The sequence below is a fragment of the Microchirus variegatus genome (genome assembly GCF_963457635.1).
Source record: "Microchirus variegatus genome assembly, chromosome: 6".
NCBI classification, from domain to species: Eukaryota; Metazoa; Chordata; class Actinopteri; order Pleuronectiformes; family Soleidae; genus Microchirus; species Microchirus variegatus.
Genome location: NC_139807.1, coordinates 2,996,914 through 3,020,092, shown reverse-complemented (window position 1 = coordinate 3,020,092; position 23,179 = coordinate 2,996,914). Strand labels below are relative to the sequence as shown.

General features: G+C 43.0%; 2 protein-coding genes across 2 annotated transcripts in view; one reads left to right on the top strand and one right to left on the bottom strand.

Moving 5' to 3' along the window:
• Positions 1-3: 3 nt before the first annotated feature.
• nudt6 (nudix (nucleoside diphosphate linked moiety X)-type motif 6) lies at positions 4-10,524 on the bottom strand (the record flags this gene model as incomplete). The annotated part of the gene is made up of 6 exons (XM_083891388.1): positions 4-426; positions 2,162-2,216; positions 6,012-6,067; positions 9,138-9,341; positions 10,260-10,412; positions 10,515-10,524. The coding sequence occupies 6 exons, from the start codon at positions 10,522-10,524 to the stop codon at positions 44-46; spliced, it is 861 nt and encodes a 286-aa protein (XP_083747514.1). The 3' UTR covers positions 4-43.
• An 817-nt stretch (positions 10,525-11,341) lies between these two features.
• afg2a (AFG2 AAA ATPase homolog A) overlaps positions 11,342-23,179 on the top strand; it is a gene marked incomplete at its 5' end in the record, with an annotated part of 115,789 nt that continues 103,951 nt past the window's right edge. The window contains 10 exons of the mRNA XM_083891640.1: positions 11,342-11,516; positions 12,084-12,208; positions 12,336-12,493; positions 13,122-13,180; positions 13,459-14,067; positions 14,194-14,323; positions 14,427-14,483; positions 14,742-14,865; positions 17,818-17,919; positions 18,275-18,428. Coding sequence (XP_083747766.1) covers positions 11,342-11,516; positions 12,084-12,208; positions 12,336-12,493; positions 13,122-13,180; positions 13,459-14,067; positions 14,194-14,323; positions 14,427-14,483; positions 14,742-14,865; positions 17,818-17,919; positions 18,275-18,428 — 1,693 coding nt within the window. The remainder of the gene's footprint in view (positions 11,517-12,083; positions 12,209-12,335; positions 12,494-13,121; positions 13,181-13,458; positions 14,068-14,193; positions 14,324-14,426; positions 14,484-14,741; positions 14,866-17,817; positions 17,920-18,274; positions 18,429-23,179) is intronic.

The following is a 23,179-nucleotide window of genomic DNA, read 5'->3' as shown; positions in this document are numbered from 1 at the left end:
AACATGGTTTGGTTTGTCTACTGCACCGTATTTCTTCAACGAGTTAGGATTTCCGCGCTGAAGGAAGCCGCCTGTGGTAGAGCTGGTAGAACATTCCAGAGTAGACGGCAGGAAGCTCCTCCATGGTCAGGTCCACGCGGTCGAAGCCCCGCTCGAGGCCGTGAAGCAGCAGCTTGGCCACGCGCGACGTGATGGGCGTGGTGTCGTCGGTCTTGGCGAGCTCGGCGAGGTCCAGCCAATCGCAGCGCAGACACTCCTGAGTGCAGAAGTTGATCTCGTACGTGACCGGGCTGAGTCGGCAGATGACGTACATGTCCGACATGCCGAAGGCGCCGGGATGGTTGTGCTGCTGCCGGAAACCGAGCAGAGACCTGAACTCGGAGCGGACGCCGGTTTCCTCGAACACTTCGCGTACGGCGGTGGCGCCTGAGGAAGATTCGTTCATATATACGTTAAATATTTAGATGTTGAGGAAAAATGTTTTTTGTAAACACAAACAAATGATGCTGCTTTTTTTCGATCATGTATAAAGGGTTAAAAGCTGCTTTTTAAAAAGTGAAATAGAGAGAATTATCGCATTTATATCACATGCCTTATTTTGTTTAGGTTCAAATGAATGTATACGTCTCATCTTAAAGCTGGGGTAGGCTAGAAAAACTGTCAATCGTCGAGTCTCTGTCTGGAGCTCCTCCCACCCTGATGGGAATGCTCTCGTCTGGACTTACCCAATGCCGAAGTGTGGCTAACTCCTGAAACAGCCTCTATGACATAAAGCAGACACGTTTCCGTACACGTGTAGAAGTTGTCGGGTTTCCGGTCTGGATCGGAAACAAGCGAGTTAGCATAGCAGCTACGCTAGGGTCGCCGATCTTTTGACACGGATGGTGAATCACGGTGTGTCTGTAATTGTGATTCCATTGGTTAAATACCTGCGCTGAGGCCTTTCAGACCTGAACTTGGTGCCATCTGCCTTTTGATTGGATCATACAAGACGGATTGTTTGTACGAGGTCTAAACTGGGTCAAAGAGAAGCTTTCCAGTTGCGTATGTTTGAGTCCTCCATTACACAGACTATTGGCCTTTCCAAGAACGGCCATGAGGTGGCGCCTTAGCGCTTTAAAGTGGAACTTCCTTGAACCAAGAATGGTTGCCTTATTTTCACGACACCATTCTTTGCTTTTGTGTAGCGCTACCAGAACATCTTCAAGAAGTTCTTCAAGATGCAACCTTATTCCTCGTATAAAAGCGTCTGCTAGATTCCGTCCGTTTTCTCTCGCTGTATCCTCCGGCCATGTCTATGAACGTCTAAAGTAACGCTACCTTCTGCTAACAGACAGTAGGGGGCAGTGGAGACAGCCAATCAATCTCCCCCGCCCACAACGTCACGGTGACTTCCGAAGCTGTTAAATTGGGGATTTCAGATTCCTGCTTAAGGCCACATTATACTTCTCCGACTGCGTATGTGTTATCCGTCTGCGTCACCACGGAGACGCCTCGAGCATTTATACTTCTGCGTCGTGGTGACGGACACTCGCTGCAATTTCCCGTCCGATCAGTAGGGGTCGCTGCGCAAGGTTGTTGTGCTTCTGGCTACAGTGAGCAATGGCGTCCGAGAAAGAAAGAGAGAGAAAGACTGTTGTTGTTGAAACAGTGGCCGTTTCTCACTTTTCTGTGTGACGGAACGCAGTTCTAAGATAATTTGAGGCGAGAAATTGGCCATTTAGGGTCTAAACATGTGCTGTGTGTGTATAGATATGACGTATTTATAGTTCGGCAGCGGCGTTATCGGCAGGGATCAGCTCCGCCTCTGTCAGGACGCCCGGAGCGCAATGAGAGCCGGCACAGAGCAGCTTAGCTCGGCCTGTCCTGAGGACCAATCGCAGTTCTTGCCGTCTCCGTTGTCCCTTGACGGAGTGACGGACACTTAAAAAATATTTCGTGCAGACGGAGACTACGCAGAGGCTCTTCGACAGTCTCTGCGTCCACGCAGAGTCTCTACGTAGCCTACGCAGAGCACTTTACGCAGAAGTATAAATTGGGCCCGGTAATCAGTCAATGGTTGGTCAAGTTCTGCCTACCCCAGCTTTAACACCAATATTGAAAGGACCTTCATTAGTTGTACTGTATTAGTTTCCTGCTCTGTTGGAGCGCGATGACTCACCGATGTTTTCTCCTGGATCGGACAAACCGCCGGGGAACTTCCAAGCGTTCTTTGTCTGAAATTCACGAGCAGAGTGGAGAGAGAGAGCGAGAGAGAGAGTGAGAGAGTGTGATAGACGGCACTGCTGTACATCATTTATCTCATAGTATATAACACTCTATATCTTAACCTTAAAGCTGTAGTTTTTGTTTCTGTAGTGGATCTTTATATTATGAGAATTATGTTGTTTATCTTTATATATTTTACTCTGGAGATATTTTTGAACGTGTGTCTTCTTCCACACCTGTTTCACCACTTACCCTTGATATTTAATAACAGTATGCTGCTGGTTAAGTTATGATGTCGGTGTTATGTGTCTTATATATATTTTTGTAGTGAAAAGAATTTGTGTACGCCACACTTTCAGAACGGCCGACGACGCTCGAAAATGCACTGCGGCATTTATTTTTCATGTATTGTCAACAACAGCAACAACAAAAACAAATGCTATACATATTGTATATTTTTGGAGCTGTAAGGAAGGAAGAAATAAAAGACTTTGTGTAACTCGAGTCGGTCCAAGTCGGAGTGATTTTTCAAAGTAAAACGCCCCCGTCGAGCATGAGTTAACCATTAACACCAAATCTACGGGGAAAATGATGAATACATGTCGTCAGACCCAATATTAATGACATTGTTCACCCGCGCTGAATCACGGAAGGGATCTGTGAATTGTCTTGTTTCTAATGTGAAAGTGCTCGTGTCCTTGTTTTTCTTTTGTTTTTGTTTTTTCAGGAAGTTGGTAATGCTTCACGAGTTCTGAAGTGGCTCAATCTGACAGAGAAAGCTGTACTGCCAAGGGCCAGGCGATTATGGAGCACATTTCCAGTAAACAGCTCGATGAGGAGGAGGAGGAGGAGGAAGAGATAAAACACTCCCACACACGACCAGGCCACAAAGTGTTTCCCTCTGTTTCAGGACAAAGTTACATTAGACACAAAATGTGTCTAATGTAACTTTGTCAGTTACACGTGACAAAGAGACTATATTTGTCGCGTGCTTCTTAGTTTTCACTCGCCTCTATCGTGAAATAGCCATTATTTACACGTCTGATTAAGTAATCGTAGATGTTTGGTCAGAAAACGACGAAATCTCGTCTTGTTTTGGACACAAACGGCAAAAATGTTCACATTTCAGACGTGCTGTGTTTAAAATATATTCAACAAGAAAAACAAGACAAAACAAGACGTTCATCAACCATGAAAACACACGTCTCTAAAAGTATCTGTTGATAGTTACGTTTCTTATTAGCGGAGGTTCTGACGTCGTGTCGTCGATCCACTGGTTGTTTTTCCTCTGGAGCTTCGTTTTTCTCTCACTTCATTGTTGTTGGACGGTGATTGATGACACGCCGCTGCTGCGTTTCGCTGTACTTTGCAGAAACCTCAGATTGTTTTCATTATCCGTGACCGTGCTTTTAGCATCGGGGTTTTTTTTTGTTTTTGAGGTTACTCCCAATTTTCTGGATGTCAAAATAACGGAATTAAGAGAGATACGGAGAGAGTGCTCGGTTGTTAAAACTGCGGAGTAGACGACTGAATGCCTGCACTCGGTTGTTGAATTTGCTCAAACATAACGTTTTATTACCCCTTTCTACATCTGACATCTGTGTGTGTGTGTGTGTCTCCTGCATCTAGAATTGTTAACTTGTGTTCGGGGCACACGTTAGCACCGTCAACGTTAACGCACGACCCGTTTCCACGACTGGAAAAAGATGCGTGATGTCATGTTTACGTGCCGCGGCACCCGAGTCCAGGCACCGTTTACCAGTTAGCTGCGTTAGCTCCTTTAGCGCGCCTACAGTCAAACTGTCTGTTTATTAAACGAAAAGAGCAGCGCTACAAATAACCAGCGTACATGTGTAACTGCGTATGTGTGCCTCTGTTTTTAAAGTTTAGCGTTACTTTAGAGACTCATTTTAACAAATCGTGAGTCACGTAAACATGACGTCACGCGCGTCTTTTTCCGGTCAGTCGTCATGGAAATACATGCGTTAACGTTGTTAAAGGTGAAGTAAGTAGTTTATAGTGCCATCTAGAGGAGAGGCTGAAATTTACAACAAAGAACTGCTGCTCTGCTCACCCCCTCCCTTCCCTGAGCGATACGGTATCCGCAGCCGGTCAAATGTCGTCCTCGTCGTCTTTCTCCGTGTCAGCAGATGAGGTTCGTGAGGCGAGGGAGAGGGCGGAGCTACCGCGGCCGTAGCAGACGAAGCGGAGAGAGAGGAGGCGGGACTTCCGCTACAATAAAGAGACGCTTGTTTTGTTCTCTCGCGTTTGTCCTTACAGGCTCCGGTAGAAACATGGCGTCTCGCTGCTAACAGTGGCTATGCAACCGCGGCCCGCGACCATGTTATTTTACATGACTTTTTGAAACACTACGACAATGAAACAAAAACTATTATACAGCGACTAGACAATGCAGGAGCACATAATATGTATAAAAAAGTGGATTTTGGGTTATATAAACCCATAAATACTACACAGTGTCCCTTTAAGACATTGTTTCCCAACTTAAAACTTGACTTTGTGTCACCGCTCACTGTGATTAAAAAAATTTTAATCACATCACACAGGAGTTGTCGATCCGCCGCTGATCCACTAGTACAAATGTACAAATGTGCTGTTTTGTGATGTCTGTGTTTGAAATTCTGTGATGGATTTAACCAAAGTGACACAAACTTAATGTAATAATGCAGGAGTTGGTGAGTTGCACTGACATCTGTGTGAGCTAAAAACACTGATTTTCTCCATGGGGTTTGGTGTAAGGAGCTTATTTTGAGCAGATCCTAACTTAAAGTACTTAAAGAGGTGTATATGAACACGGCTGTACTTGGTGAGGCCAGGATTTCTAAAAGAAAAACCTAATTGTTTCCCTAATTGCTGCCTCGTTCTGCAATCACCTTGCGACACGGAACTCAAACAAATCTGTGTGTGTGGAGCGGTTTGAAAAGAGCCCTGTGAACCAAATAACATCCCTGGCTTTTCGACAGCGAGGCTCCTGTGAGAGCTCTGTGACTGCATTCATCTCGCGTCAACAGCGGCGTGTTTGCTCGAGGTCAGCGGACGCCGAGCAGCGGCCGAGAGGATTTTCAACCCGTGTGTTTGCGTCAACGCGGTAAACAAACAACGCTAATCACTGTCATTTTTTTTTTTTTTTTTTTTTTAGCTGCGACTGATTCGGTTCGTGGGAAGTAACGCCGAGAGATGACGCCAAAAATAAGATTTACCGGCCAATATGTGTCAATTTGTTCAGAAACATTCTGGACCTAATCACTGCTCTGTGCTCCGAGCCCAAGTTTCCTATTTTTCCTCAATGAAAAGAAAACTTTGAGTTTTCAGGCAATTTCCTAGACTTTGTTTCATTGACTTCCACCAAAACATAGTTAATCTGATTATCAGAATGTGTAGTGAACATGGTTTATTCTGGATAATATCGGATTAACTCAGACGGGGATTATTACCACCCACTCTTTTCATACATTTAAAAGTAAAAACATGAAGAAAGCGGTGTTGGATTTGTTCTATTTGCCGGCCGTTTGCAATAATACCCATAATAATATCAATCCAGTATAGATTATTGTAGATTAACTGATGAATTAAGTAAAACTATATTCATATTTGGAAAAAAAAACAATTATTTTTATGTTATTATTATTATTATGACTATATATATTTTCAAGATAAAAGAGCTAAAACTGAAATTGTTCTTCAATGATGTTAAATGAGCATAAATCATTCATATTTATACTATAAGAAACACTTGTGTGGGATGAACTTTGCTTTGATAACAGTGTTAGTTAAATATCTACCTTGTTTCTGTCTTGGACGACGAGAACTTTCCCATTGGATTCATCCACAACTGCACCTAGAGCAAAAATAAAAATAAACAGCATTATGTCGGTTCATATTCCCCCCCAGAATATAATCTAATCCCCATGTTGCCCTGAAGGAGTTATTACAGGGAAGAAGACTTGTTGGCTCAGAGTTTAATTCAAAGTTTGGTTAATATTGAAAAACAAACCCAGGCACCTGAAGCCAGTTTTATATTTTAAACTCTTTAAACTTTTAAACTGTTTGTGACGTTAAAAATTAATCTCATCTTCAGCGGACAAGGACTCGAGGAGCCTCCCACCAGACGGGCTCGAACAGTCACATGCAATTTGACATGCAACAAGTGGCGCTAAAGGAGCTAGCGCAGCTAACGGGGCTAACTGGTAAGTCGTCGTGGAAACGCGTCATGCGCTAACGTGACACAGTCGATGCCGTTAGCTTTCTGCTCAGGCAGTGTTACCAAAACACGACACACACGACATTTGTTGCTACATTTAGCGACTCTTCAGACCCCCGGCGACTTTAGTTTGACTCGTTACAAATCTTGCGTCTTTCTGGCCAAACTTGAGCGACTTTTCCTTCAGAAACAGTTTTTCCAAAAGGAGGTCTACAGTAGTTCTCACTCAGATCACTTGACTGAATTAATTAGCGATCGTAGCCGACAAAACCGGTCGGTTTACCTCAGCGACAACGTTTACCGAGTTAAACAAAGATGAAGTTTTGTCGGTGTCCGAAAACCAATCATGTTTGAGTCCAAACAGAGTTGTGACTCGGCTAAATGATGTCGACTTTACCACTTAACATTCTTCTCTCCGGTTTGAGTGGGATGTTTTTTTTTTTTGTTTGCTAGCAGGTTTAGTGACTCAGCTGCTGCTGTCAACAGCACGAAGGGGAGGACGAGGATGACGACAGCGACAACGACGAGGGAAAAGCAGCCGCGCTCTTTCCCTCCTTTAAATGAATGTCACAGATGTGTTAAGAGGGATGGGTCGTCTCGAAAGGCCCGACTTGGACTTCCAAGTGGAAATTGATGTCATCCTGGAGCCGTGTGCCATATGGCACTTCACATTAGCTGCTGCTGCTGCTGCTGCTGCTGCTGCTGCTGCTGCTGAGGGAGTCTATCATTATGTCGACTTCAGTCCAGGAAACAAAATGCTCAACGGGAGCAGGAGACAGAAAAAGTATGAGAGTGAATTATCATGACACCAAAGAAAAAAGACCAAGGAACAATCGTGGAACGGGGAAAGTGTCGGTGTCTGTACGAACAGGAACTTAATGACTCCAGGTTACATTTGACTCGCTGTCATCAAACAAGTTTGATTAATGTCTTTTAAATATTCGAACAGGGCCGTGACGTCCGGGACGCTCAGAGTGTTTCCACGCTCGGAAAAAGCGGAGCTAACACTTTTAGCTCGGCTACGTCGTTCGCTTTTTCGTCTCGAGCGGCAGCGAAAGATTATTTTCGTAAAAATAATCAATCTGTCGTTTGATTTTGTGATTTGACGACGCATTATTTGGTCCGTAAAATGTCAAAAAGAAATGTCGATTTGGGTTTCCCAAACCTCAAAACGACAATAACAAAAATAATTCCGTTTTACGGACTGTCCACTAGGGGGTGGAAATCCATACGATGAAATATTGCGATATTAAGAAATTTTTTCAACTGATGTCGCAAATAAACTAGTGCTGGTCACGTTAACGCGGCGCGTTTCCATGACGACTGACCGGAAAAGACGCGGGTGACGTCTTGTTTACGTGCCTCGCCGCCGTTTACCAGTTAGCTCTGTTAGCTCCTTTAGCGCCGAGAGCCATGAGAGTCGCAGTAGCTGGTGTTTGATTCATTTTTATCACACGTGTTTAAATTCAATACTTTGTGAACTTCATGTGAGGATTTATCACCTGGATCTACAAAAAAAAAAACATCACTTCATACCCATATACACTGATTTACACCAAGGTTATACTGTTATAGTTTTCGTTTTTCATTAGAATTAGTTGTTATTTCGCTTTGACTTTTGTTTTTAAAATGAGTTTTAAGAGCGAGTTTTTTTTTTATTAGTTTTAGTGTCATAAAAACCTAACAAAAGATGCCATTTTACCACCCCTTAGTGCTCACACGGCACAGATCTGTGCCGCAGGTGCCCCCTTGGTAATAATACACAAGTTCTTATACTATTTTCATCTACATTTTCACTACGAGTTTAGTTCGTTTCAGTTAATGAAAATGTTTGTTCAATTTTGCAATTTTTAGGCCGACACCTCAAAAGTGGTATCGCTAACAGGCAATACAGACTCGTTCACATACAATAGGAAGGTTCAAACACAGCAGAACACATTCCCCGTGTCATCAGAACACATTGTGTTGTAAATATTTCCAGCAGTGTGTGTCTGTTCGGTCAAAGCAAAGGACAATAGCAACTGTATAGCAACTGTAAAACAGTAAGAAGTTGTCAATCTCACATTCAAATCAATTAAATCCCATTGTGGAGCATAAAAGTATATATATATATGTGTGTGTGTTAAAATGACACATTTCTGATAAATTCTTGTTGTTCCCGTCTTTGTCAGAATAATAATGAATGACCAGAGGAGGCGAGCAGCACGCAAAGGAAATAAAAAGTCTCTAAACAGCTACATGTTTGACATTCCTAACCTTACTGTCATCATCATTTCCTCCATTAAAGGAGAAAACTGTGTGTGTGTGTGTGTGTGGGGTGGGGGGGCGGTTCTGGCAGTAAAATGTGGGGAAATTCTGGACCAGGTCACTTCACTGGAAGATGCTCAGGACATGTTCTGACATGATTCAAGGGCATCCGCTCTTAATTGACGGTATGAGTGACGCTGCCCTCTGCTGGACAGTTGGAGACATAGCAACAGGAGTTGGAGCAACTCCCGGCTGAGTTTTCCACCTCTGTGATGTGAAATCTGACATCAGACCAAAGAAGAAGGGAAGAAAACAGGGGAAAAGGAGCAACTTCTGGTGTGTTGTAGCTCCAGCTAACGTGAGTTTAATTCAATAATAACACCAGTCTCAGCTTGATTTAAGCGTTTAAATCTATGACATAATGAATGTGAGTTTTTTCTTTTTTTTTTATAGTCTCTACCTGCCACTCCGACTTGGTGAGTTGCAAACCCCGGCAGTTTGCTCTCGCCGTCTCCCAGCCACAGAGCGAGGACGGCGTGGTCGTGCCTGGCGTGGTGGAAGGTGAAGCCGTGAGCGGAGGCCGCGGCGGCACATCGGCTCAGTGAGATGGGAACCCGGAGCCACACGGCTACCTTCCCCTCGGCTTTCCAGCGCACCAGAGACTCTGTGGACGGATGACACAGGATCAGGATTAATTTATTTTAAAAAAAAGATAAAGAGAAGGAGACAGACATAGTGTAACAGGAAACACAGGCCGTGTTGCCTTCACTGCCTTCCACACAGTTACTGCGTGGACTAAACCAAGCGTGGGGCTGTTCAAAATACACATAAACAGGTTAATATTACATGACAACAGAATATAAATATATCTGACTTGACACTGTTAGTAATTGCATGCTTTGCGTGATCTGTGCAGTCTACTTCTGTCTAATCTGTATTGTTTTTGTCCCTTTCCCATATTTACTATGCTTTTATTTTATTTCTCTACATATTTTTTCATTAAAACCCTTATGGAACAAGTTGTTTTCAGTTTGTTTATATATATCTGTACTACTACTATGACATGTTAGTAGTTGATAATTACTAGTATTATCACATTTAATTAATTTGTTCTTACTTCTTTTTTTGGTCAATTTTGCACCCATTTCTTGTGCTTAACGTGTATTTATTGTTTTTGAGCCTCTGTAAAAAATAACAATGGTTATGAATGTATTATAAATGAGATAACTACTAATTAATTAACATGTTTTAGTTTGGAGATTAAGGCTAAAAAGGTTTGCCTTGAGCATAACTGACAGCTGGATTCAGGCGGAACTAAAGGTGTTTTTCAGGTTTTTGGGGGATTTATAACACACACACATAATGTAACATAAATACATGCCTACATTTGTGACCGTATAACATACTTCTACATGTTAAAAGACATTCAGACAAATTACACAAAAAAAAAACTGTAGAGGGCACGGGTTAATGATTAGTGACTGACTTGATGATGTAAACATGACCTGTGTGTGTGTGTGTGTGTGTGTGTGTGTATGTGTGAGTGATTCTGTGTTTTTAGCTAACATTTACACACACAAACCTCCCAATAATCTGCCGAATAAACTGTCGCTGATGTCCGCGGGTAAACCGGCGGCCTCCAGGTTCACGGTGACCCCGCCGAACCGGTCCACTTTCCCCGTCAGAGCGTTTACGGCACCGGCGCCCTCCGCTCTGGGCAACTGGGAACGAATGTCTGTGCGGGAGAACGCACGGACCGCTGAGCGTGTGGCACAAGGCGACGTTCCACTGCAAAACCGTCCCCCGAGCAGCGGTAAAAGTTTGTAAACACACGAACCAACAGCCATTTTGGCGATTAATGATGAGACAGCGTTCGGTGCGAGAGGGAGAATTTGTCCCGTTTCCAGTACGTACAGTACGGCACGGTTACGCAAGACTCCGCCCTGGACGTTGCATAAATACCGTAATACCCTGGTTAAGAAAGGACCTGCGTGTAGCGACGTCTCAAATCGTGCCGTGCTAAACCCCATTCACATACGATTTAACCCGCTAGCATTGTGCCTGTTGCTTACCAGTCTTCAGAAGGAGGTTAAACAGTCAACATGTGATCTGAAGTAACAATCGGCTAATAAATAAGCTAATTGGGTGTTTGTATTGATTATATTTAAACATCTAAAACCAACACCATTGTCGTTGGCGTTTCCAAAGACATTAAAGCAAGAAATCTAATTTAGATTTCAGAATACATTTGTTTTTATCGTACGCGATATATGCCGAATGTAAGTTTGTATCTTAGCCATGTTTCTTGTTGAAGTTATTTAATTTTCTCGTATTTTTCTACGTGGCTTTTACATCGCAAATCTAAAATTATATAATATTCTAATGGAAAATTGTTTTTTCTGTGCCCGTTTAGATTCTTATCCCGATTAAACTCACTTTTATTTATTTTAGTTGTATTTTGGTTGTGTAATCTCAGAAAATAAAACACGATTAGGATAAAGCGGTAGAACATGAGTGATAGAGTGAATATTTCTGACAGAGATTCAGGGGTTTACGGTAAAAAGAGGCGGGGCCAAAGTGTAAGCAGGAAGTACACAGTACAGCTCCGTGTTTACACATGTTCGCACTTTCACGTGGAGGGAAAAAAACATCCACTATTAAAACATGTCCTCAAAGAAAAATAAAAGTAAATCGAAGCGAGCCAGTGATGGAGATAGTTCCGGGTTTGTCAAAGAGAGCTCGAGCGACTCCTCCAGTCTGCAAACACCGGGACACGAGGGAGGAAAGAGCAGGAATCTCAACACAAACTCCTTCGCTGTCATTGATTTCATCGAGAAAGGTAAGACTTTGACACATTATGGAGTTAAATCATGAACTAATGTTTGAATGTTGTGGATTAGTATGAGTCTGAGTGAAGCTGTTTGAACTGTGATGCTGTCTAATCTCTATGAAACCATGTTTATTCATCTAGTAATATGAAATCAGTTTTGTACTGTGTTTATTTATTTCTGTGGTTCAGCAGGAAACAACAACAAAAAAAGGATATTTAACACCACAAAGTACTATAAATACGCATATGTATGGATACTGTGTCTCTACAGCAAGACAATGCTGCAGAATCATCAATGTTATCAATATTATTATATATGTTTAACTATTATATAAGTGTATTCAAATCAGCTTGTCTTATAAAGCACAGCAAAGCAAGTAATACAACGATAAAACTAGATAAATTTGCTGAGGAATTGGGAGCTGTGCTGTTAAAGGCTTTGTAAACTTGCTGTAATACCTAAACATGCTTTTATTATCGTAGATTCTCTAGATGTTTACTCCCGTGGCTCTAAAGTGTCCCAAGATAAAACATTATGTGGATTTTACATTGTACTTGTGTTGTTTTTCCTAAAAGCCGACGACAGAACGCCCAAATCCTGCAGATCAAATTTAGCCCAGCTGAGTCTCAATTCAATGAAATTGGCTGGTGCGAGCATCGGGAGACCAGTGCTGCTGACGAGTCCCTCGGGACAACAAGAGGTTTACTACTTTCTTCTCCTCTCCTCCTTCCTCTCATCCTTCCTCTCCTCCTTCCTCTCCTCCTTCCTCTCCTCCTTCCTCTGCTCCTTCTCTACAAATCACTTATCTCTTGTTCCCCGTCATACAGGTGTGTGTGGGATGGCCCGTCGCGACCTTTCCAGCTGGGAAAGTCGGTCTTCACAAACACTCGCAGACCAACCTGCGAGTAAAGTCTGGGGAGAAGGTGACGCTGCAGTCGATCACGGGTCCTGTGCTTAAGGCCGAAGAGGTCGTTTTGAAAAACAGGTAAAGGTCATGACCTCTGTCTCTGACCGACTTAAGAAGCCACACGATCATTAAAATGCATTCATTCATTTTCTACTGCTTATGATAAAGTATCATATTCTTGTTATATAATGATAATAATAACTTTTATTTTTCAAAAAAATAAAACTTTTTCACTTTTTAAAGCAATATTACAATACATATACAAACATAGAGCACATAAAGCAGTAGAACAAGAGAATAATAAAATAAAAATAAGTGAAGTTATCTTGTTATTCCACAAAACCAATGTACTGTTTTAAGTTTGTCTTCTTTTTTTAGTAAAATGTGGTCATTTAAAAAAAACAATCTTGCATTATTTCTACTTTTGTATTTAAGTCAATGCTGCCACCTGCTGGTTATGTTCGGCAGCTGCATTTGTTCAGTTGAGAGCTTTGTTTTCCCTCAAGGGCAGATTTGTTGTGCAGTTGGAAGCACAAAACAATAAAATAAAAAACCTGAAAAAACTTAACCTGACTTCAATCCCAGTCAAATTTAATTTTGTGGATATATTTTTTTTTATCGATTTCATGTATCTGTGCATCTGTTTTATATCAAAAGTTCATTTGATTGGTGTTTTTATTCCTCACACACACGCACTTTCATTTAGGTCCAAAGACGACACACTGGAGACCGAAGAGTTCAAGAACTTCTTCCTGAGGACTTTGGGTCAGTACATTTACCGAATATTTCCTATCTGGTGGTGGTTTTTTTTATAAAATCTTTTATTATAGTAAAGTTTTCATTATTTATTTATGAATATGTGACTCAGGCTGCGTCACATGGTCAGATCTGAGCAATGTAAGCCTTGTAGGGCTTAAGTATCACACGTTTGGGTGTCCAACTTCTTCTGTGTCACCAAATATTGAACATATCGTCATTCAGCAAATAAACCGCTCTACTTCCTGTGTTATAGAACAACTCCTTGTTTGTGTCTCTCTTGCCAGATGGAAACCTCATTCTCCCCGGTAACGTCCTCTCCCTGACCTTCTTTGGCCGCTCGTGCAGCCTCCAGGTGGAAGCCGTCAGAGGTGAGGACGGCGTCACCCTCCAGAGGCCGGACCCTCCGCCATCACAATCGGGCCCCGAGGCCGAGGAGTCGTCCGCGACGACGAACTCTGTGCTGGACTCCACGTCAGGTGACCTCTCCCTGCAGCTCAGCCTCCTCACAGTGGAGGACGGCAACGCCGAGGCTGCACCGGGGACACCTGGAGAGCCCGGTCCTGCGGCCAGTACGCCACGCCGACCCGTCCAGCTCCCTCCCTTCTACTCGTCGCCTTCAGCAGAGGACGCCGTCAGCCTCGAGGGCTCGCTCTTAACAGAACAGACTCCCACAGCTCCACCTGGTGGTGCCCTGAACACTGACACCTTCTACTGCCTCTCCTGCGCCACGAAAGTCAGCTTCGGGCTCAGGACCAGGCAGGACGATCCAGACGCGGAAGCGAAGAGGTCGAAGGTCACGTACGGCATGATCGGTGGGCTGAGCAGCCAGCTGGACGTCATCAGAGAAACCATCGAGCTTCCTCTCAAACACCCGGAGCTGTTTAGCAGCTACGGTGAGTCTGTCAGGTGGTGCATCATCGTCTATTCCCCCCACTTCTCTCAATATAACGTGTTACATATACTTATATATATATGTATATATATTATACATACTTATATACAAGTGACTGTGATTACAGGGATCCCACCCCCCAGAGGGGTTCTCCTGTACGGCCCCCCCGGCACCGGGAAGACCATGATCGGACGAGCCATAGCCAATGAGGTCGGAGCTCACATGACGGTGATCAACGGCCCGGAGATTATGAGCAAGTGAGCAAATTAGGATTGTGTTTTAAATCAGTGTGGATTTAATTCACTACAAAAAAATAATAAAATCTGTGCTTTAACGTTTTTTTGTTTTGTTTTTTTACAGATTCTACGGAGCAACGGAAGCAAGACTGAGGCAGATTTTTACTGAAGCATCTCAGAGGTGAAGTTAATCATAAATTATCTCCTGTACAGACAAGAAATACACGTGTATTTGTACAATTGTTCATTGACTTTCTTACATGTTCTTTTTGCAATCAACTGTATTGCCCCCTGGTGGCTATTCAGTAAATTGTCTGCTTTTTATCCATCTGTGTACGTTCTATTCTATGGCTGCAACTTTATTTAAATGTTTATTTTGTCATTTTAATTTAGAGTTTCATTAAAGTGATTATGATTTAATATTTATATATTTCTTCAGGCAGCCTGCGATCATCTTCATCGACGAGCTGGACGCTTTGTGTCCGAAGAGAGAGGGCGCGCAGAACGAGGTGGAGAAACGCGTGGTGGCTTCTCTGCTGACTCTGATGGACGGGATCGGTTCGGTGAGTTCCAGTGCAGCTGTGCTTCTGTAAACAAACTCTCAGTTTACATCCGAATGAGAAAATTAATTTCACGAAACGGTCCGTTGAGAGATACGGTTCCTAGAAATGTTGCCGTGTGCGAGGCCAAGGGATGTAATCTGATCTCCATCTCTGGTCTTGTTAAAACCATTTTTGACATTTATATACTGAGGGGAAGAAAAACACTTGAGTGTGACCTTGTGTTTGAGGACTTTAAAGAGGTTGTCTGCTCTCAGAACACTCTGATTTACTGGCTGTAAATCCATTTTTCTAATCGGTGCATCCTTAGTTTTCTCTGTAAGGGGTGGAAAACGTCCAACGGCAACAGTTGGCCATTGATAAATGTCAGTAAGTGTGGTGTTCAGTGTTTGTGAAAGAGGAAGAATGTGATTGGTGGTCAGCTGAGTGAGTGAGCGCAGGAGAAGAGAAACAGAGGAGACAAAAAACAAACAAACCACTGCAGCTATAGCCAAAGATACACTCACACACACACAGGAGGCCGATGGCTGCCTTCTCTGACTTAGGACATTTTCACAATCGTAGCTTTGTTCGGAATCGATGCCAAAGCGAGTGGTGGGCAAACTCTTCGTACAGCCATCGCGTCAGCATGTCCGCCATCTTGGTATAAGCAGGTCCGCCATGTAAACCCGTACAAACAGATGTGGAAACTGTGGTTTTCACAATAAAAGTCAACATAAAAACAGTGTTTTTGTTATATATGTTACTTTCATTTCTTACTTAATGATAGAGAAGTATATAGACAATGTTGGCACGTTCTCCAGCAGTAGAGGTGGCTGTCACCATCTCATCTGTTCTGGAAACCAGATTTATCCTATGCATGTGTGCATATTGCGGCTACTTCCTGTCAGATCTGTAATAGCCCTAGCCCTAACTGTAAACCCTAGTAACAGCCTTTGTAACAGGAAGTAGCCGCACTTTTGCACATGTAGAAAAAAAAAATGTGTTTCCTGTGCGGCTCGGGTCTGGGCAGACACTTTACATTATGTTGTTGTTTTTTTTTACTTTTTTCATGACCGTGATACAGACTACTGCCACCGGTGGATGTGGAGAGTTACTGCATCTCATGCGAGCAGTGGTTCCCTCCCGCGACCGGTTTTTGCTGAACTTTTCCAACCTTTTAATGACATTTTTTCCCCCCTGATTTAACCAAACAATTCGCACTTTAGTGAAACGAACCAAACCTTTCGAAACAACCTATTCCCCTCCTCGCCTGAGGCGGCGCTGCATCAACAATTACTGAAGGAGAAGACGAGAAAAACAACGAACAAGAGTACTGGCTCATCTATTGGTTCATTAAGGGCAACTTCTGTTTCTGCCACATAAGAGTCAGTCTTGGGTTTTTTTGGGTTTTTTTTATGCAAACATATTGTGGTTGTGTTTACCCACAATGCCCTGCGTTGTAGTCCGCTCCCTGCATTTGGTTCACGTGAACCAGAGGCCTTTATTCCAGTAACCAACAGTGATTTAGTTTATTTTTGTATGACTTTTGCAAGAATCTCTGTGTGACACGCAACGACCGAGGAATAAAGTTTTTTTTATTCTGAAAGGAAGTGCAGATAGTCATGTAGAAACCATCTCTGCCTGCTGGACGCCCTTCACACACTGTGGGTTTCCATCTCTGGGGCGCCGTTTGTCCACTGAGCGCTCCATGAATGAGAAAAAAGATGATCCACACAAACTCACACACACGGTGGGAAATAAATCTCCTCCGTTTTGCCACAACCTGCCATTTCACCACAACTTTTTTTCTTTTTTTTTATCAGCCAAGTACAACTCCTTCATGTCCCCCAGCAAACTACGGCCCCTGGTTTGCATCAGTGATGTTAAACAGATCCTCCAGCAGCTCCAGCAGTCTCTGCCTGCTTCCACGCTCCTGTCTGTTTTCCAGACCAAAATCATTTCAAGGTCATCATCAGCGCCGATCGTTTCCCGCGGAATGTGAAAGAAAAGCACTTCCTGCTCTCCTCGTACTGTAATTTATTTGTGTTTCAGTTCTTGCCTGAAAGGTGGAGAAAAAAAAAAGAGACAGACAGACAGACCACCCCACAGAAAACACACAGGACGGAGTCTGGTGGAGTCTATCATCAGATTCTGGAGGCTATAAAAACTAATTTTCCAAAACCTCTTAAGGATATAAAAACCGGGAAAAACTGTGGGATGTGCGGTCATGGAGTTACGGTAAATACAGGACAGTTTTACAGTGTAATCCTTTTAAACCAGCATCAGTCATCTGATACGGTCCTCATGTATGTTATTTTATTATTATTATTATTATTATTATTATTTCAAATGTATTATTTATGACGGCATGTCAATGAGATTCATTCCTGACCGGAAAAAGACGCGTGACGTCACGTTTACGTGCCGCGGCCCCGTAGTCCGGGCACCGTTCACCAGTTAGCTCCGGTAGCCGAGTTAGCTCCTTTTAGCACCGTTAGCGCGCCTACAGTCGAACCGGAGCGGTCTACAAATAACCAGCGCACCCGTGTACTGCGTATGTGTGCCTCTGTTTTTAAAGTTTATCGTTACTTTAGACTCATTTTAACAATCGGGAGTCACGTAAACATGACGTCACGCGCGTCTTTTTTCCCGGTCAGTAGCTGCGTTGCTAAGGAAAGTAGCTAGTCGTCGCTAAATGACGTCATCGTCATTTCTGGTACTGTATAATGGGAATAATACACGACTGGTTTTTACACGTAATAGCACACAAATACACAAATAATAACAAACAAAACATTGATATTATTGATATTATTGATTTTAACGTCCCTCTGTCCTCATGTCTCAGGCCTTTTTTCAGTTGTTTTGTATGTTAACAGCCAACTGTATCATTTTGTACCTATAAAATGATTATCCACTTTTTTTACGTCTATTTTGAAATACATAAAACTAGAATAACTTCTCTTATTCCAGGAGGGTCACTCGGGTCAGCTGTTGGTCCTGGGAGCCACGAACCGACCGCACGCCCTCGACCCCGCGCTGAGGCGACCGGGACGATTCGACAAAGAGCTGGAGGTGATTTTTAAATCGAATTAAAAGTGATTTTTTTATGGCCAGTATTTGACTATTAGTCTGAAACTCCAGGCTTTATTTTTGCCTCTATTATACGACCCATGAGATAAATAGATAAATTAGCCAGAATACAAGGAAAAAGACATTATAAAGAGGTTTTTAGACACCGTATAAACGATATATTGTACATTAATGTTGTCATTTTACATGTTTCATAGATACACACAACCATCTTCACTTAACCTGAACCCTCATTGTGGTGACACATGGAAAGCTTTTATAATCCTTGGGTTTGGATTTTCTTCAGAACTCCTCGGTCACACGTCCTCTTCTTCTTCTCCTCTTATATTCCGGACAGGTGGGAGTTCCTGGTGCAGCTGAGCGCGGCGACATTTTGCGGAAGCAGCTGAGTTCGGTGCCGTGCGGCGCCAGCGACGAGGACGTGACACGGCTGGCGGACGCCGCTCACGGTTACGTAGGCGCGGACCTCGCTGCTGTGTGCAAAGAAGCAGGTGAGTAAACACACACACACACACACCCGTCCTACTGTCTTATAGAAAGTCAAGTCAAACAGAGTCTTAGGAACCTGATGATGTCCAAAATTCTTGTCCTCCATTCATAGATCAGTTGTTTGGTCCCTAAAAGCTTCAAATTCAAACAAAACATTCCCACGAAGAAGCAAGAACTACTTTTTCCCCACTCAAATCAGTTGTTAAGAGAGCTGGCGATTGATTAAATATCCAAGTGATCAATCGGTTGCAGCCTGATTGTAAAGAGCCCCGGGCTGAGTAAATGTGTTTGTAATAGTCTGAATAGTTTGAAAACAGTCTTTCTCTCGTTTCTCGGGGCCAGATCACGTTCAAAGAAAGTGTTGAAATAAGATTAATAGCTTTTTAAAATTGGAACATTGTGTCTTTCGTCTTCAATTTCCCTCCAATGCAACGACGACGAGTTCCCTACGTGCAACGGGTCTTTATTTAACAATTTACCTCTACTACAAAGCCATAAAAAATGGATGAGGAGGAATATTACTTAAAAGTGAGACTGGAGCTTGTAAGGCAGGGGTCACCAACCTTTTTGAGACAGAGAGCTACCTGAAGGGTAAAGAATAATATGGAGGGCTACCATATAATATTTTTTTGTTTGTTTACCATTTAAATGATTAATATTATGCATTCAACTGCATACACATTAATTCCAGTGCTTACTCCTAACGATTACCAGTTTTTATAAACAATATCAAAGATATTTTACTGAGCGATCATAAGGATACATGCAAGTGAGGTGAAGTGAAGTGAGCCCGCGGGCACCGTATTGGCTGCCTGCGGGCTACCAGGCGCCCGCGGGCACCACGTTGGTGACCCCTGTTGTAAGGAGTGTCTGTGATTTAACAATCCTTGAAAATGTGGGTTAATGTCCTGGTGAAATCAAAGTAAAGTCACATTCTGTTGCTCCCTCGCCATCTTTTAGTGGTTTAGTCGTTGCCTCCTCTGTGTTCAGGCCTTCGACCGACAAACAAATAGCAGATGAACGAACAGTGGAGCATAAATTAGCAGTTTATCCTTCGCGTTATCTGCCCCTCGTCTTCGTCTCCGGCTCAATTTCATGACCAATTTTTTTTGTTTCTCTCTCTCCCCTCATTTAATAATTATTTTGTGGATGTTTTCTCGATGTCTTCGGCTCCTTTTGAACACGGAACGCTTTGATATTTCGCAAAAGAGGAAGTCGGGGAGTGTTTTTTTGTGGTCTTCACATCCACAGCGAGAGAAACCACAGAAACCACAACTTGTTGTGAAATTCCTCCCCCCCCCCCCCTCACTCCTCGCTGCCACAAACCGTCCACCTCACATCCCCAGGACAAACACATTGGCTTGTATATATGTGTGTGTCTGTGTGTGTGTGTGACCCCATGTGCCTCCTGGGTGGTCTCACAGGACCAGGGGAGTACGTGGCGTATTGCATTTCCAGCTGAGGCTAAAGAGGCTGGGGGCTGCTGTGCGGAAGCGAGCCGGCGAGGAGCGTGATTTACCGTCCGCAAAGGTCCAGACGTGACTGGCGGTGTTTTCTGAGAAACCTCCTCGCCGCCACCCGGAGGGAGACAACAACAACCTCCCCCAACCCTGTTTGACTCCTCGCTCACTCCCCCCCACCCCAAAAAATATCTCCCAAACCCAAATCACAAAACAAACACAGGCCCTCGCAAGAACTGCCGCAGGCAAGGAAACGGATTCAGAATTCATTTATTGAGGCTTTGTTCTGCACATGAACTTCAGTCTCCTCATAAAACACCAGATACGTCGCAAATGAAACACGAACGCAGACGTAAACTCGAATCAAACAAACATTTCTTTGTCTTCTGATTGTCTGGAGACAAAAAACGGGCAACTGCTCAACTACCAGTTAGCTATTTGACTTCCGGTCAATTGTCGCCAAGGGGAAACTTTGTGTTTGTGTTCGAATCAAAGACGCTTACGTTGTCTTTTAGTCGTTATACTTGAGTTAGAGCTGCAACTATCTTATTATCTTATTATTTTCTCAAATATTTGAGTCCATGAGATGTCGGAAAACTAGTGGGGGGCACAAGTTAACCGCCGTTATCGTAAACGCATGTTAGCGCATGCCGCGTTTCCATGACAACTGACCAGAAAAAGACGCACGTGGCGTCATGTTTTCGTGCCGCAGCACTGGAGTCCAGGCACCGTTTACCAGTTTGTTCTGTTAGCTCAGTTAGCTGCGTTAGCTCCTTTAGCTTTAGTGCTATTAGCGTGCCTACAGTCGAACTGGAGCGGTCTGTTTATTTAAACGAAATGAGCAGCGATGCAAATAATTGAATCTTGGCATCCATTTTGGCGATTTGCCCTCTATGTAAATGAGCTGATCAACACATCGAAAGGTTTCACGGAAATCGGAAGTGAGGTCAGGGAAATGTGGTGGCTTTAAATGAACGACGTGAAGAAACTTTAAGTTGTTTTCGCGTGACTATTTGAAGGAAATTATGAAAGGAACCAGTCTGATAAGGATTGTTTTAAGCCCGTCTGGTGTTGAGAGAGTTTGCATCATGGTTGCCATGGTTACGGTGATGAAAGTGACCCAAAACAATGAGGCTGAAAGACACTGAGGGGCTTTGTGTGTGTGTGTGTGTGTGTGTGTGAGTGTGTATGTGTGTGTCAGGTGATAATTATAACCTCGCATAATCGTCTGATCCTTGTTGATATAAGTTGCCGAGTTGTAAACAGACGTTTGACACTGTGTTAGTGACTGTGTGTGAGTTACATCCACCTCCCCGACCCCACACACACACACCCACTCCACTCCACACACACACCCACCCACACACACACACACACGTGTACCCACAGCCTGATAACTGTTTTTTCCTCCCGAAGCTTTTTTATAGCAAAGGAACAAAAGGCAGAGAACGCACACATTAACTGTAGGAACTGCACTTGTTTCCTTTATGCTGCTCAGGTAACAATGAGCTGCTGCGGGGAACGTACGCTCCGACGCACCGTTTCCTGAAAAAAAAAATCAAAAAAGAGTCGGTGACATGGTAAGGTCACGCACAAGATAACCTCGGCGCTCTTACTGCACAGCTGCAGAGACCTGCACGTTTAGACACTTGTAGAGTTTTGTTGTGGCGGTGGTTTCACATCCTGTCTTTTCGTACAATGCTAACATGCTTACAGATCACAGAGTAGAGCTATTTAAAGGCAGGCAAAACTATCAGACCTGACTGGAATAACACTATTCCTATATCCCTATATTCCTATATATACAATTCCTATATTGTAAAGTGGAAATTATTACCATATTGTTATTGCACTGCGATGTAAAGTGTAGTTTACACAAACGCTGTGATGCGTTACACTGGATTATTGTTATTATTGTTATTATTTATTTCCCCCTGTTCAGTTCACACTGTAGTGCATATGTCTTACAAATCAAAGACATAAAAAACAGCGCTCTGAAACTGGAGCAGGTCTTATTCACCACATCCACTGCTTAATTACGCTTCACACTGTTTAATGTATTCAGTTTCGTCTTCACACCTTCACATTTATGTAGTTTTTTTTTTACCTCCGCCGCAGCTCGTAATTATATCATTAAACACGGTATAATGCACAATTGTGTCCGACATACAGATTTACACGACGTGTGTGTGCTGACAGCTTCCTCCAAATCAGTGCTTTCTGCGCTCGTGATGCTCATTAACTTGTGGTTACTTGTTGCACAAAGACCATACTGTGTGTGTTTGAGCTGCAGCAGCTGGAGAAGCTTCATTCTGATCGTCTTTTTTTGTGTGTTTTAATGTTACAAATGTGAAAGGAAATGAATATAATGTTGTTTCATAATTGCACATTTGTTGAAAAAATAATATTTGCAGTGAGAGGAAGAAGATATAAACACATTTGAGTCACAGTTAATGTGATTTCACTCATAAAACAGGACATCATCAGCCTCCACTGAACTGTAGTAACCTCGAATAATGCCCTCTAGTGGACATATGGTATATAACTGCCAAGTCCAGGTGTCAAGCACATAATCAGTTGATCAATCACCAGCTATTTTGATCATGAAAATGTCAATATTTTCTGCTTTCTTTGCTCCATACAACAAAATACAAATGATTAAAACAGACTCATTTTGGTTTGTGGACAAAACAAAACATCATTTCCAGTTTTGGGAAACGCTGAATCTCGACATTTTTAAACATTTTCTGGCTCAAATAATCAAAATATATCAAATCAACCATGACAATAAGCATTAGTTGCAGCCTTAAACATAATCCTATTATAATATTCTGTGTGGTTGCTTCTCTGACTGTAGTTATACTATAGTTGTTTATTTTTCCCAGCTTTTATCAAAAATGCAGGAATGCCGGCATGATTTTTCTTTTTCATTTTGAAGATTTTCTAACATGATTTTCACACATTTAGCAAACAAACAGCTGATTACAGTGCAGTCACTGGTGGACTCTGGTCCTCTGAACCTCCTGTCTCTGTGTCTGAGGTGGACGTGGCTTTCGTCACCGTTTCTCGCCGGTTGACAGATTTACGTACACACAAAGATGATCTACTGGACCGCTTTCGAGCCGGCGACTCTATTTATAAACATTTTCCCTGACAGCGTTTTCATCTGTTGTATCTGCATGAAGCTCCTCGTCACATGATCATCCAGAACTAGGGGTTTCAGGGCCGGCCCAAGCTTTTATGGGAGCCCTAAGCTGAATTTACTATAGTGAAAAACTATAAATTGCATGAAT